General features: G+C 32.2%; 2 protein-coding genes across 2 annotated transcripts; both read right to left on the bottom strand.

Annotated features, from left to right (window-relative positions):
* Positions 1-851: 851 nt before the first annotated feature.
* LOC145332534 (uncharacterized) lies at positions 852-5,891 on the bottom strand. Its single transcript, XM_080177533.1, has 9 exons — positions 5,810-5,891; positions 5,023-5,118; positions 4,549-4,644; positions 3,702-3,779; positions 3,118-3,247; positions 2,045-2,120; positions 1,744-1,776; positions 1,484-1,510; positions 852-1,021 (listed from the first exon to the last, which is right to left on the bottom strand). The coding sequence occupies exons 4-9, from the start codon at positions 3,719-3,721 to the stop codon at positions 927-929; spliced, it is 381 nt and encodes a 126-aa protein (XP_080033659.1). The 5' UTR covers positions 3,722-3,779; positions 4,549-4,644; positions 5,023-5,118; positions 5,810-5,891; the 3' UTR covers positions 852-926.
* Positions 5,892-6,102: 211 nt separating this feature from the next.
* On the bottom strand, positions 6,103-14,958 carry LOC145331160 (uncharacterized). Its single transcript, XM_080175785.1, has 15 exons — positions 14,832-14,958; positions 14,413-14,523; positions 13,979-14,031; positions 13,211-13,277; positions 12,729-12,826; positions 12,043-12,143; positions 11,446-11,546; positions 10,956-11,070; positions 9,988-10,106; positions 9,341-9,395; positions 8,812-8,863; positions 7,852-7,919; positions 7,333-7,433; positions 6,728-6,877; positions 6,103-6,401 (listed from the first exon to the last, which is right to left on the bottom strand). The coding sequence occupies exons 1-15, from the start codon at positions 14,956-14,958 to the stop codon at positions 6,103-6,105; spliced, it is 1,617 nt and encodes a 538-aa protein (XP_080031911.1).
* Between the last annotated feature and the right edge of the window lie 425 nt (positions 14,959-15,383).

Here is a 15,383-nt window from a genome sequence, read left to right as displayed (position 1 = left end):
GCTAAATCAAAATGTGTATGTCTAAACAAAATTGTTAGTAAAATTGTTGCAAAACTGCTTAAATACAGTATAATGTTTAAGGACATACTTACATTTTTAGGACTTTATTATAGCAATGCTTCATTTATAAAAGTAAAAATTGTATTATAACGCGAACCAAAAAAATAGGCAAATCTGAATTTTCAGAATAGCAGCTTTATTATTCATTTGGGATGATTTTACTTTAATTATAAAATGTTGACGTATCTTTTGGTTACAAGTTTCTACTGTTAATTTTTATTAGTCAGCACTAATGGAGCACAAGATCTCATAAACAGCATTTGTGGGTGAACCAAAAAGATAAGCAAATATAAAAGAAAATCAAACGGGAAAATGGTTATGGTTCCAGCACTGAAGAATGGCAGGAATGTAGTTGACATTGGGCTGTTTTTTACACTAGTCCTCAAAGTTTTCTAATAACGTTTTCTTATTGGTTGGTTTAACTTCTTTGGGAAATTTACTTGAATTTTGATTAGTTGGTTCATTGAGTGGAGTGTTAAAGTGTTTCAACCACGAATTGTAATCTACAGAAGGGTTAAATTTGTGCATCATCAATGGGGATGCACACCAATTTATCGGTCATGGTCTTATTCTTTAGATCCTATGATAAATGAACTATATCTTAATATTTACTGAATATATCCACGAAAACAAATTTAATAGTTATTTCTTCAATTCTTTCATATTTTTCTTTATTTCGAAACGCACGAAAAAATGTCTAAACTTTAGATAATTTGGAGACCTCTTCTCTATATATTCTATTATGAATGTCGTCGTAAATATATTGGTTTTGAAATACTTTCACATCTTAAAAAAATTCTTTGATAAGTTTATTCTAATAAAATAATTTGATAATGTACTTTGAAATTTTCACAATAGAAAATATACTATAAAACTTCAATATTTTTTAGTATAGGTTTGATTATTTGTTCTCTGATATCAAGTTCTGTAGATCTTTTCTTTCTTCCTCCCAGAGCAAATGCTAAAATACAAGGGAATATAACATTATTGGTTGAAAAGTTTGAACATGGGTAGTTGAACCAATCAATCAAGATTATTAAAAGTACCCAAAGTTTTTAAGCAAATCAATGAGAGAGTCTTTATAAAACTTTGGGTTCCAGTGTAATATGACTCCTTCCTCCATGCAAATTAAGCAATTTATATTCAGCTCCTATAAACGAAATTAATTCGAAAAAAATCACGAAACATATACGTGATTTTCAGCTGTCGATGGGGGGGAGGGGGGCAACACCTATTAGAATTGACGAAATTTTTATCTACCCCCAAATATCATTGTAGCTGTATTTCGCTTGTTGGCTATACCCTATTCCTGATTTATCTATAACATCTTATTTTCAAATTATATAATTATAGATTCATCATTTTTACATGGAGTAACAAAATACAGTAATGTTTGACAATTTTCTATAAAAATAAAACTTACCTAGTGCATTTGAAGCTGCAACTTCATCTGAAATATTTATGAAACATTAATGATTACCCCGCAGGAGATAAAAATAGGAGAAAAACTACTTTGAAAACACGAGGAAACCCGTTAACTCGTTTTCTTTCCATGATTCAAATATTTTTATGTTAACAAAAGTTTGGAAGGTCTTGGATTTGAGTAAATTTACCGTTTGAAAAACTGACTGACGGGCATTTGCAATCATAGAAAAGCTTCAATACAATAAAAAAATATGTTACCTATTGCTATTGCCATATATGCTCCTGCCATTGCTGAAATAAACATAATTAGTTGTGTATTATTTGTAAAACTTTTTATCTTTAAATGAAAAAACGTGTACATACATTAAATATGTACATCATCCTTAGTATTTATCTAATCAAATTAGAAATAACGAATATAAATTGAAGGTTGCAATTGAATGTTCCTTTGATTACAGCAAAGCATTTGATTCACAATCTTAAATATATTTACAGAATCATGAGTGAGTTTTTATCAATTAGTGACTGTAAATTTTTTTGATCTACTAATGATATATACCTAACATTGTGCCCATAGCCATCATCATGGGGTCCATAATAGCATCCACTAACTCTGGAGGATTCATTGACATAACCTAAATGATAACATCTATTATCTGTTTCAATTCTACCAATAGTTTTATTTTGGTTTCAGAAAGAAAAAGTAAAATTCACTCCATCGAATTTATTTAGGGGGGGGGGGTATAAAATAGTTTTAAACCTTCCCAGAACCTATGAGAAGCTACATTGTAATGGAGAACCATATCGGTTCAGTGGTTAGCGAGATCCTTTGGTAAAGATAGTCAAAGATTCTATTACTTTTATAAAAGGATAATAATATTTTTTTGAAGATTGTTGAGTAATTTTTCCCTACCCAATAGTCTAAAACCTTCTCATAATCAATGTAAAAGTGAATTAATCCAGGACCTAAAACAATCTTAATAAATTTAAAACTGAATGAATTAAACGGTTGGGTACAGATCTACATCTACATTCTACAACTATTGAGATAGTATCTGAACTTATAAGTATACCTCTCTGACCATAGCCTCTCTATGTGTGAGTTGTCTGCTAGTAGTTGTAGTTAATATAGTTGTAGTAGTGGTAGTTGTAGCTATATATCTATTTATCTGTATTAGTATATACCTCTCTGACCATAGCCTCTCTATGTGTGAGTTGTCTGCTAGTAGTGGTAGTTAATATAGTTGTTGTTGTGGTAGTTGTAGCTATATATCTATCTATCTGTATAAGTATACCTCTCTGACCATAGCCTCTCTATGTGTGAGTTGTCTGCTAGTAGTTGTAGTTAATATAGTTGTTGTAGTGGTAGTTAAAACTATATATCTATCTATCTGTATAAGTATACCTCTCTGACCATAGCCTCTCTATGTGTGAGTTGTCTGCTAGTAGTTGTAGTTAATATAGTTGTAGTAGTGGTAGTTGTAGCTATATATCTATCTATCTGTATAAGGATACCTCTCTGACCATAGCCTCTCTGTGAGTGAGTTGTCTGCTAGTAGTTGTAGTTAATATAGTTGTAGTAGTGGTAGTTGTAGCTATATATCTATCTATCTGTATAAGTACTTAGTATACCTCTCTGACCATAGCCTCTCTATGTGTGAGTTGTCTGCTAGTAGTTGTAGTTAGAGTGGTTGTTGTTGTAGTAGTGGTAGTTGTAGTAGTAGTAGTTGTTGTCGTACTTGTGGTGCCTATTTCAGAAAACCTACAATAATAAAATCATTCCTTTTTTTACTATAAATGTCTTTGGCTATCATAAATGGTTTTATTTATCTGAGTGGATTAATATTTCCCCCACTTATTTACACACAATCTTTAATGCATCCTCTCGTCGTCGCCCTACTGATTCTACGCCATACTGAAAAATCATGTATATTATATAATAAAAAGAATAAGAAAACAGTTTTTTTAACCTCGAGGGGCTGAAGGTCCGGGCTAACAAAACTGGCATGTAATAATTCAATGATATTTATTTTAATATACATGATTTTCCAGTATGGCTGTGAACCGGTTCTAATCAAGTGGATAATAGCTGGTTTTGAAGCCACACTTGAAATGTTTTAAGATCATGTAGAGGATCCTTAAAAATAAGGCTCTCCATCAAAATTCTAAAGCTTCTATTCTATAAAAATAAAATAAGATCAATTTTAAGAAATTACCTAGTTTGATATTCTTTCATTGCAGCTAGTTTTTGTCGAATTTCTTCAAGTTTACTCAAAAACTTATCTTTTTGCACTTAACATTTTAAATCCTTTTTGATTTCCAAATTATTGAAAATATCTTAGTAGCATTTTTCAAATTAAATGTGCTCAAAATCTTTGGTTATTTTTCTTCTAGGGGCGATTTTTCTTTTGAGGATAGTGGTGCCCTCCCTATAAACCTATAGAATAGTTATAAACCACTCCAAGACCTATGTTAAACCAGATTGTAAAGGAGAACTATACCAGAGGTGGATTCTTAAAAAAAATTGCCCCACTAATCGCTTAGTGGGACAAAATTGTTTCGTGAAAAATCCTTCAAAATCACATAAAAAATCTACAAAAGTTAAATAAAATCTTATGGTAATAACCCTTCTATGATTTTGTTAATTTTTTTAGATTTTTAATGTGATTTTGGTGGATTTTTCGCGAAAACAATTTTGCCCCACTAAGCAATTTTTTTAAGAATCCAACTCTGTTCAGCGGTTAGCGAAACCCTTCAGTACATACAGACAAACATATAGACATCCAGTTACTTTTAAATAAGGATATAATAGTTATTTCTCGCAACGTATTATAAACGGCTTTCCGCGGATATAGAATGTACAATAATAAGATTAAAACCAGTTTTTTTAGCCCCGAGGTGCCGAAGGCACCTGCTAAAAAAACTGGTTTTAATCTTATGATTGTACATTTTTATATTCATAGAAAGCTAGATATAAAACGATGCTAGATTTAGTTTTTTCGTATGGATGAGAACCGGTTCCTATCCACCGGATTCGAATGAATACAAGAAAAGGATTTCCCTGGTCTTTTTCTCTTGAAAGGTGATGGCTGACGTCTCCTAGATGGACTCCCAACATCTGATGGACGTGATGTACTTGGTTCTCTTAGTGCAGGAGATCTAAATAATGTTTATTCACTTTACACAAAGTAGCAGACGGACAAACGAACATTAACAAAAAATCAGGGCTTTTTAGTACAATAGTCTCAAAATTTTTATAATAACGCTTTTTTATTCCTAACAACTTTGTTGACTTTTATTGAATTTTAATGGTTGGTTCATTAAGTTGAGTGTCAAAACTACTAATTGTAATGTACAGAAGGGGTTTATCATCATTGAAGATGTGCATCAATTTATCGGTCATTGTCTTATCCCTTTCGACCTCTCCCTATACAAAATTATTGACTACATGAGGACTGAATGTTCTAGGAATCATCATTTAAAAAAAATTCTGATCTCACCATAGTGTTAGGGGTTCTTGAACGTGTAAACATTAACCTGGTTGTAGGACGTATGGTAGTTGGCTGTCGCCGTCTTTTTGGCGGTTTCGCGGCGACATTTGGTCGGAACTTGGTCTGATAGCTAGCAGGATTGCTAAAAATAAGATAAAATGAAATACACTTTTGAATGATATAAGCTTTTATTATTTTGAGTCAGAACCCAAAACTTCTTGATATATTTTCTGTATTAACATTTTTTTCTACGAAATCTTAGTCAGTGATCTTGTATGGATAAGAAAATGGACGATAAATTGAATAGATTATGATTACCAATAAATTATTGGTGTAATTTTTCTTAGATTAAGGTTTGTACACCCCCCCCCCCTCTCAATTTTTTTTATATCAACAAATGTCAGATTTGTGTATAAAACTTTGGGTACCAAAGAAATATCCACATGGGGTATAAGATGAACTTAACATATTAGAATTTGTTAGAAGGTGATTTTTTTCATCCATTGTCCTATAACAGCATAACTACTTATTTTCTATTTTTTGACTTTTCGTATTTTTGCAAATATGTAACCTTATGCGGAAGTGATAATAGTCCCACTATAAGATTTTAAAAAGGGCTCGGCAGTTGAGCGTCAGCCACATCTAAGCTTCGAATATAAACATTTGGATGCTCTATTTTTTTAAAAGAGATTGTCATATTTGGGTCAGGCTTAGACTTCCAGCTGATTTTTAAAATTGTAAAATGCTGATTTCCCTGAGGCATATAGGCTACTGACGACGCGCAAATGCCGAGCTCTGATTTAAAAGTTTAAAAGTGTTGAGAAAGGGAAAACCTTTGAAGATTTATTTGATTTAAGCTCTGTTGGTTAACATTGACTTCGTGGTTAGGTTCATTAGTCTTCTTGACAGAGTCACTATCCTATATTCATCACAGTAGTTGGGGATTTGAATCTATTTTCCAATATAGCTTCGAAACCGATTAAGGCGTTATCCTCTTAGAAAATTTTTTAAAAACTTTTTTCAATTTTGTACCCCCACAGTAGTTGGGGATTTGAATCTATTTTCCAATATAGCTTCGAAACCGATTAAGGCGTTATCCTCTTAGAAAATTTTTTAAAAACTTTTTTCACTTAGATCCCCAACTTTCCTTTGAAGACTGAAAGCTTCCCGCATTAGTATCTGGAAAATTTTGTGGATATCCAACTGGCTTGGTATAACTAGCAACTGTAGACCCACTTGACAGGGATAGGTCACTCTCCACAGTTAGGCTGGGTACATTTGGATTTGTTGCGTTCCTGTTGTCGAGACCATTTGCATGGTTTGTGTGACCGCCAGTATTTGGATTGTTTGGGTTTCTATAGCCGTCCTCCATACTTGATGGTAAAGAAGGCTTTCGTGTTATTCCAGTAAAGGGTGATATATTTCCTAAATTAAACAGTGATAAAAACATTAATGTAAAAGAATAAAAGGGGGTATAAACTTTATTTAACTGCCCACAAGGTGAGGACTCTGTCTAAGTTTTGTATTGTGTCTTTAAAATCAGCTAATAGCGTCAGAAATATAAACACAGCTAAGTTCCTAAAAAAGCAAAGAAATCATATTGCTAGCAGACGAAAAGGCCAGGAAGTGGCCTTTGATAAATGAAGGCATTGTAAACAGTGAAGAACATCAATTTCCCCCATAACATTACAAAGTAAATTATACTTTAGCTTCACTACTAAAAAGGTATTTAAATATAAAAAAATTATTACCCATATGACTGTTAACGTTCATTTGGCTGTTTGTATAACCAGCAGCAGGATCCAAATGACCTCCAGGACGATCAAGGTGACCTTCAATTTGATCCAGGTTACCTCCAGAATTTGCCATATTTGCGGTAGGTACATTACCTCTATGACCTCCTAATTATTTTTAAAAAAAATACACTTAAGAATTATATTATTAGTTTTAATCTCAATATTTTTTTTATCAATCTTAATTGATAAAAAAATCAAGGATGATAACACCTCCTAAAGCGAAGAATAAAAATCATTTACAATATTGAACACATATAATATGCTTACTACGGCTTACTACAGTTTCATTACAACAGTCTTATACTCAGAAATAGTCTACCAATAGGATAGGGTATGTAATGGGGAAGTGGATTTACGGCAAAGATGATTGAAAATAAAAAAGGATGGGAAAGAAGAGAAGAAAAGGGGAAGTTAAATGAAGTATAATATCTGCACTCATCAAATATAAATTAAGCTTACATAAAGCATTACTGACAGACAGAATTGTAGACAGATATAAGGATGACAGATAGACAGACAGATGGAAAAAATTGCAGAGTAGCATAACTACTAATGCTAACCTGCTTGTTGACCACCTTGGTTATTGACAGGTACTAATCCTGGTGTACCATCTCCCCTGTGACCTCCAGGAGAGGGCAGGTAGTTCAACGGTCGAAGTTGCCTGAAATTGATTAAGGCCGTCTCAGTTTTATAGAATTTAATCACGTCCTTTTAGTAAAGTAAAAAGAATCTTTTTCTGTCTATGTGTACAGCAGGATCTCGCTAACTGCTAAAATAATACGAGTTCTCATTTACAGTGTAGATTCTCATAGGTGCCGCAAATGTTTAAATTTATTTTTGGGTAGGGTACTGCCAAATCATAGAAATTAAAAAAAATATATAGCGCAGCCTAGCGGACTTTTATGTATTATTTTTATAAACCGCTGATCTTAACATAGATTAAACCAAATATTCAAAATTAAATTAAAGAATCCAGAGATTTTGAGCCAATTAATAAGATAACGGCATAAAAAAAAATTTAGTTCATTGTCCCCCCCCCCTCTCTGAGATTTATCCAAGTCTAATGCAAAACAACTTACTGAGGAGAAACCATATTCATATTGGATTGCTGGACTGAAAATGGGATAAAACCACCTTCAGAGCTTCCCTGAAAATTAATGGAAAGCTATGAGTTGAAAAATAATTTCATTAAATTAAAATAAAGAATAAGAAAATGAGGGTATTTAAAACTAGAAAATTATACATTTTGTCATTAGCAGTCGTCCATATTTAGTGCTAGATCTTGAGATATTAGAATTCCACAAATGTATATAGATTTTACAGTAATTTTGATTATTTCCCCAAAAATCCTGGCATGCACAACTCCCCCCTCCACTTTTCATTTTTTTCTTGAGGCTTGTAAACATTTAAATCCAATTTTTAAAAGCGAAGCTTTTCTATAATTAGGGTCGGTCCGTACGTCCGTCCGTACGTCCGTCCGTCCGAGATAGATAGCTTTTATTCGTTAATTTAGGTATGTTAGAATTGTCCTATCGATTTCAAACTTTGCATGATGATTCCTGTAGTTGTTAGGTACGATTTAGAAAGCGTAGCAACTCTATAATCATTACCAGAATGTCCGTACGTCCATTTTAAACATGTTGATTATTCTACTTTTTAAACAACAAATTTTTATGTGAACTATTTATCCGTTTGATCTGCTTTTTGGTATATTAATTTCTGAGACAACAAAGAACAATATTATAAGCGAAGCAACTCTATAATCAAGTCCTAAAAATGTAAGTATGTCCTTAAACATTATTCTATTTCAAGCAGTTTTTCAACAAATTTACTTACAATTTTGCTTTGACTCTTATACTTTTATATTCTGATTATTCAGTTCAGACACTATACAAGCGTTAATGTCCGTTTGTCGTAACGTTTCAGTGCTTCGCTTTTATGGATGTTGTCATCCTTGTTTATTTATCTTTCCCTAAGTGAATTTGATAGGTTTTGTTGCAGTTTCCTATCCTTGCATCAATGCAAAAAAACAGACTCACCTTACCACCTCCCATTTGAAACTCCGAATCTGGCAAATCAGAGGTGTCCAGTCTAAAAATATATATATTATTACTTGGATGATGCACCAGGTTCTCTTGTACTCTCTGATAAAGTGATGCTTGCAGCTGGCTAAAATAACGCCCCCCCCCCCCCCCCCCAAGTGGATGAATAATGTGAGGTCCATATTTGTAAGCAAAATTGACGACAAAGTGGGAAAAGTGGAGAAGTTCAAAATAATTATTTATCGTATTATAGACAGCTTTCCGCGGATTGTAAAATTAAAACTTTTAAGATTGAAACCAGTTTTGTTAGGGTTAATAAAACTGGTATTAATTATATGACTATTATTTTATCATTTGTAGAAAATTTTCTATATTACGATACAATACAATTGTGAATTAGAATAATATTCGAAAATAACATTTATGCTCTGCAGAAATGCTGCTACTCCCCTTCCCTTTTTTTTTAATCGACAACAGCAACATTCAATAACCAATAAAATGAATGTTTGAAACCAATCAAATCTACCTCTCTTGTCCGTTACAGTTGCCACCAATTTTAAATCCTCCATTACAATTTGTAGCTAAAACAGATTTAAATATAATAAATGAATTAAATACAATTCTTATATAAAAGTAGAAGTATGCCTGTCTATCTGTGTGCGCAATTGTATATATGTCTGTACCGATATGTAGATATGGTTCTTCATTACAATTTAGCTACTCCTAGGTCCTGGAAAGGTTTTGGGGGATGGTACTACTAGGAAAATAACACTCTACGTTTTTTTTTATGTTTTTCCTATTTAAACTAAAATTGAAACTGTCGACATACACCACCCAACTCCCACCTTTACCTCATGTGCCTCTAGAGGCATCTAGGGGCGTAGCCTATATATGTTACAATAAAAACAATGTCCTTCAAATTAATACTTATTGTCTGAAATTTCACCCAGAAAAATCAGCTGTTTTGTTTGAATTGAAGGGCAGTCAAATCCAAATCCAATGTCCCATATGGCATTACCGACCTATACCGAAAAACAAAATTATCTGTAGACTGAATAATAACAGTTATTATCATAGGAATTTATCAATATATCTTTAACAGCTGTTGAGAAAATCTAGATGAATAGAAAAGTTATAGAGTAGCTTCACAACTAAAAAATTATTACTATATACCTTTCAGAGTAGTGCACACGCGTTTCCCATTCGTGGACGAATCTTTCTTACATTGCATTACCCCATTTACAGGCATGTTGGGGTTGACTCGGCCAGGTATCACAATATTCACATTGTTACTATAGAATAGATTTATTATTTGATTGTGCTTTTTAGGGAATATACAGATAATGGATTTATCATTACTTGGATATTACCACAGATTATCATGTAATAAAGTGAAACTTGTGACTGGCTAATTATGATTAACCCATCCAACCCCTTCACCCCATTCACCCCCTGGACGAACTAACTGACCAATAAATAATGACCATTTTAGCAACCTAAATTGAAGACAAGTTTTACACAGCCAAAATATCCATGTATAATGTGTATTCTATATCCATTGGAAATACCCTCTAAAAAATAAAACTCAATGGGGTAAGAAAGGAGCTGTAATAATTCCAAGTAATCCTTATACTAAAGTAACAGGATGTCTGTGTGTTTGTGTGTCTGTCTATGTGTCTGTACCGAAGAATCTCGCTAACCGCTGAACCGATCGGGTTCTCCTGAACAGGGTAGATTCTCATAGGTCCCGGGAAGGTTTATAACTATTTGGGGGAGGGTAACACCACCCTCCCAAGAGAAGTGACAAAAAAATAGAAAAAATTTAATATCTGGGAGACTTCAACATAACATAATGAGGTATCGTAATATAAAGAATTATCCAAGATACTTTAACAAACAAAAACATTTAAAGTGCCACTAGAGGCCTCTAGGGGCGTAGCCGCTAGTATATCATGAATTAAATGGCACCTTCGGGAATACACCATAATAAAGAGAACTCAATCAGTTCAGTATCTATTAAAATCTTAAGATTCTGACAAAAATGTTCAACGTTATAGAATAGGATAAAATTTATAAATTGCATCAAGCTATTTAAATTTAAATTTAAAAATAACTGAAAGGCTAATTTTAAAGCTACTTACTGAGATTCTGAATCTTTATCAATGACTTCAGCTCTATAATTATCATCAGCCTCGTTATTATTATTACTAGTAGGTATTCTTTCTTCTTTCACAGCCATAGCACCAATATTTAGATCTGTATTCAAGAATTTTTCATACACTAAATGATTTAAAGAATCGTCTAAAATATCAAAAAAAAGAAATATCTTTCAAGCTGCTTAATTCCATTTTTTAACCGAATTCGCAAAGCAGTATACTATTAAAATGGATATGTTAGTGAAACTTGCAGCGGTCTAAAATAATTATTTTCCCTTTCCACTCCCTTTATCCCATCCCCTCCTTTTGTATTGGATGAATGAACTGACCAATAATGAGTTCCATGTTAGAAAACTAACTGACTAAAAACTTACCCTTGTCATAATATCCACATATATTCTAAATCCATTAAAAAAGCCATTTAAAACAATAATTCGACGCCTTTTTATGTGCTTATTCATTTTCATATGAAAACCTTGAGTGACATCGACTTTGGGTCCACTAAAGCTTGCACTAGCAATCTGATCGTTGTAGTCATATCCTGGTGGGTCATACCGGTAGGCATTTGTCCTATTTCTGAAATTTTTTGCTCTTAGCAAAAATGTAATGTAATCAAATGTGTTTGTGGTTCCCTCAAAGTGCCTAAAAGAGCACAAAAAAAACCTCCTCCCTTCTTTTTTCAAAATAATATTTTTTCGTTTGTTAGTTTTTTACATTTGGTTAGGTTAGGTTTTATTAGGTATAGGATAGAACCAGTGGTGTGAAGAGGTTTTTTTTAAAAAGAGGGGAGGGGTAGAGGATTTTGTGCTTTCTAGGTACTCTGAGGAAAAATACCAAATTATCAATATAAATATTAATCTAAATATAGTGTGATACTAAAAAGTAAATAAATTGATCCTACTGCTACTATATCAAATGCAAATTAGTAGTAAGTGTAGGGTTAATTTCTTGGCCAATAAACAAGCGAATTTTTTAGTAATTTTTAATAAATCCAGAAAATGGTGCTGCCAGCTGTTCTATGATAGCCTGGCTCTGGTGCTATTGGACTTTAAATTTAAATTTAATAATTTACCTTTTAATGATCATATTTTCGTCATCATACTCCAAATAATCAATTTCGTTGTAATCATTGTTATAGTCTGATGTAGCAGTTTCAAAATTAGTCAGATAATCCTGATAAAAGGTTAATATGAAATACAGAAAGTTATTATTATCCAAGACCATGTAATCTACAAATCCTAATTGGATTAGTTGATTCACTTAGTTGAGTGTTCAAATATTTATATCACATTTGCCATGTTTGATCTACATAAGGGGTCATTTTTAATTTGGAATGTACATCAATTTATCAGCTATTGTCTTATCCCTTTAGGTCCCTGACAGTATGTACCGTTTGTAATTGTAAGAGCTAATATTCCAGTATTGCTTTGAATCAGATTTCTCTTAATGATTCTGAACTATATAGAATTATCATGTATTGTATTATAGGGAATTTTCCACGAATTAAAAACTTATAAAATTGATCATTTTTTTTTGCTGGACCTTCGTCATATTTGGGGCAACAAAACTGTATTACACTTTCATTTCTCTATATGAATAAAACGTAACGTGTTTTTTGTATGGATAGACAGACAAACATAGTTCCTACTACTTTTACAATGGTTTTTAAATACTTTTCTAGAAATTTAAAGTTAGGGGATCCCTAACTTATGGACTAGCCGTAGAAATTTTATAGGAATTTACACTCTGTGATTAAACTCTGTATTTTATAAATTCCTGATCACTAGCAATATAATCTGTATATGTAGCCTCGAGGTCATCTATAGCATAGATAATGTCTAGAACATCATTCTCCTCTGTTTCAGTGTATATTTAATTAGAGTATGAAGATTAAGCTATCATTAAACTATTTTTCTTTTAGATTTGCAAAAACAATTAATATTTTTTTCTAGAAATATGAAATTATTTTGAACCCTACCTTTAGATAATTTCTTGAAGCTCTTTATAGTTCCTATAAAAAAAAACGATCTCATACAATACAAATAACCAATGATAGGCCTATGCACAAACTAAATAACTAATGGCAGGCAAGTATAGGTTTTAATTGACAAATGGTTGACCAGTATGATGTAATTTTTTTATAGGCACTTTAAAAAGCTTTTATTTTCTTTTTTATTTTTGTATACGTGTGTTAGACAGAAAAGTGCATAGATAAATAGTCTTATTCTAAATAACTATACCCTGTTCTGCGACTAAAGGATCATTTGCAGGATCAGGAAGCTTTGTTGTGTTGGCCTCTTCTTCTTTCTAAATAATAATGGATATATGATATTCATGGATATTATGACAGAGGAAAAATTGTCGTCAATTTAGGTTGCTAACATGGATATCAATTATTGGTTTGTTCGTTCATCTAGTAGGAGGGGATGGGGTAAAGAAGGTCGATGGGAGGGGGGGGGGGGAGTAGTTATTCCAGACAGCTACAATTTTATCTTTATTAGCTTACCTGATGAAATGGTGTAAGACCCAAGTAATATTAAATCCATAAATAATATTCTTTGATAACTTTTGCTAAATTTCGAATTTTTTTCAAGAAATATGATTTCTGATGCATATATCAATCTACTCTATACCTAAATTAACAGGGATCTAGAGGGAGATAGGAAAAAAAAAACAATGTTTGATAAATTGAGGTACATCCCAAATGATGATACACAAAACTATCCCTTTTGTAGATTACAATTAGTTGTTGAAACGTTTGGACACCTAACCAATCAAATAACAATAAAGGCACGATTATAGATTATAGATGTATAAATAACCCTGACAACTTTCTGTTTCCAGTAGTGGGGACCTTTTTCTGCTAGCAAATTGCTGCCTGTTCTTTTAAAGCTACTTAGCTGTGTTGATATTTCCGAATCTATTGGCAGATATTCAAACCAAAAACCTAATTTAACCCCTTGTGCTTTTATGACGATTCACTTTTGTTAAAAAAAAATGTTTAAAACCTGGAGTGTATTTGTGAAAGGAAATACTGGCATCTCCCAATTGTTTTCTTCATCTAAAACAAATATTCAATTTACATCCAAATTAGTTATAATTTTTCATTTCAAAATCATATTCTTAAAGGAAGCATCTATAAAATACATCGCTTTGCTGGAAGATGCCGCTAGTAGACCCAATACCTCAAATTTGAAGCCATCAAATTCAATAACAAAAAATATAGGCATCCTAAAATGACATTTTAGAGATTTGATGCCTAAGACTTTTTTATGAACTTGTGAAAATAACTGGAAAACACAATAAAAATCCTTAAAACTATTAAATTCAAGCTTCAAGAATTTAAAACAACTTGGTTCATTTGTTTACAAGATTTTAATAGTCATAAAACCACTTGATTATTAATAGTCAGCTTCTTTAACATAAAGAAATTAAAAGTTACCTTGTGCTTCCTGAGTTTTATTTCCATTATCCATAGTTTCTGTTACATTTACATTTTCTGATGGTATTTTGGGAGTTATGCGCTCAATAAATGGGTCATCTGGAGATGGTACTAAAATTTTTTAAAAAATTATTTAGATGCAAAATAGTTAATTATCAGGTAAATCATCACTAGAAATTTTAGAAGAGTATCCATCATCAAGGGCGTCCATCTTTTTTTATCTGGGGGGGAGGATAAAAATTAAATATTTTGGGGGTGCCTACAGCAAGCAAATTAGTAGTACTGATACGACAACAAATATATTACATTTATTGTTAACTTCATGTATTTGCTATAGATTTCGGTTTAGGGAGCAGATGCCGCGTTGAGCATGGATTGACACCACTTATACAAAATAAATCAATCAATCAAAGATTTACCATATGGAAAAGTTGGAACTGTTCCGTCTTGCCACTGCTTTGGATATACAAAATCTTGTCCAGTATTTCTCAGAAAATTGTTCATTGCTTCGTCCTCAGTGATTTCTGTCGAATTGTTGATATTCATAATCATAATAGTAAAACAAAATAAATTCTTTTATTCAAACATACATAATAAAAATCCTTTTTAAAATGAATTGTAAAGGTTGCTCCATTTTTTTTTATTAAAAGTGTCTCCTGAAAAAGTGGAAAATGTCACAACGTTTGGCCATTAACGTCATATTACACGAAAATATGACGTAAATCTGTATACTTTAGTCAAACGTTTTATAATCTGTCCTTCTATTAGGAGATACTTTTACCAGCTTCAAGAACAAATAATGTGAAGAATTATAACCCAGGTTCTGATTAATACCATAAAAACACCTAGTTTTTACCACTTTTATGGTAAAATTTTACCAGCCTATACGATTTAAAAGGTGGTAAAATTTTACCGTAACCGTGGTAAAAACACTTTTTGTGGTATTTTCTCACGCTTTTTACCAGCGATTT

Source organism: Acartia tonsa, chromosome 11 (assembly GCF_053477335.1).
Source record: "Acartia tonsa isolate MP-2025a chromosome 11, ASM5347733v1, whole genome shotgun sequence".
NCBI classification, from domain to species: Eukaryota; Metazoa; Arthropoda; class Copepoda; order Calanoida; family Acartiidae; genus Acartia; species Acartia tonsa.
This window is presented reverse-complemented; position numbering and strand designations above follow the sequence as displayed.

What these genes read in the sequence shown, in the direction of transcription:
- LOC145331160 (XM_080175785.1), bottom strand. Translation starts at nt 14,958, where the DNA reads ATGAATATCAACAATTCGACAGAAATCACTGAGGACGAAGCAATGAAC. An exon ending in CAAAGTCGATGTCACTCAAG is followed by an intron (nt 11,071 to 11,445) that starts GTTTTCATATGA and finishes TCTTGAATACAG; the next exon opens with ATCTAAATATTGGTGCTATG. An exon ending in GAACGTTAACAGTCATATGG is followed by an intron (nt 6,402 to 6,727) that starts GTAATAATTTTT and finishes TGTTTAATTTAG; the next exon opens with GAAATATATCACCCTTTACT.
- LOC145332534 (XM_080177533.1), bottom strand. Translation starts at nt 3,721, where the DNA reads ATGAAAGAATATCAAACTAG. An exon ending in ATATATGGCAATAGCAATAG is followed by an intron (nt 1,511 to 1,743) that starts GTAACATATTTT and finishes TAAATATTTCAG; the next exon opens with ATGAAGTTGCAGCTTCAAAT. An exon ending in TGCAGCTTCAAATGCACTAG is followed by an intron (nt 1,022 to 1,483) that starts GTAAGTTTTATT and finishes CTTGTATTTTAG; the next exon opens with CATTTGCTCTGGGAGGAAGA.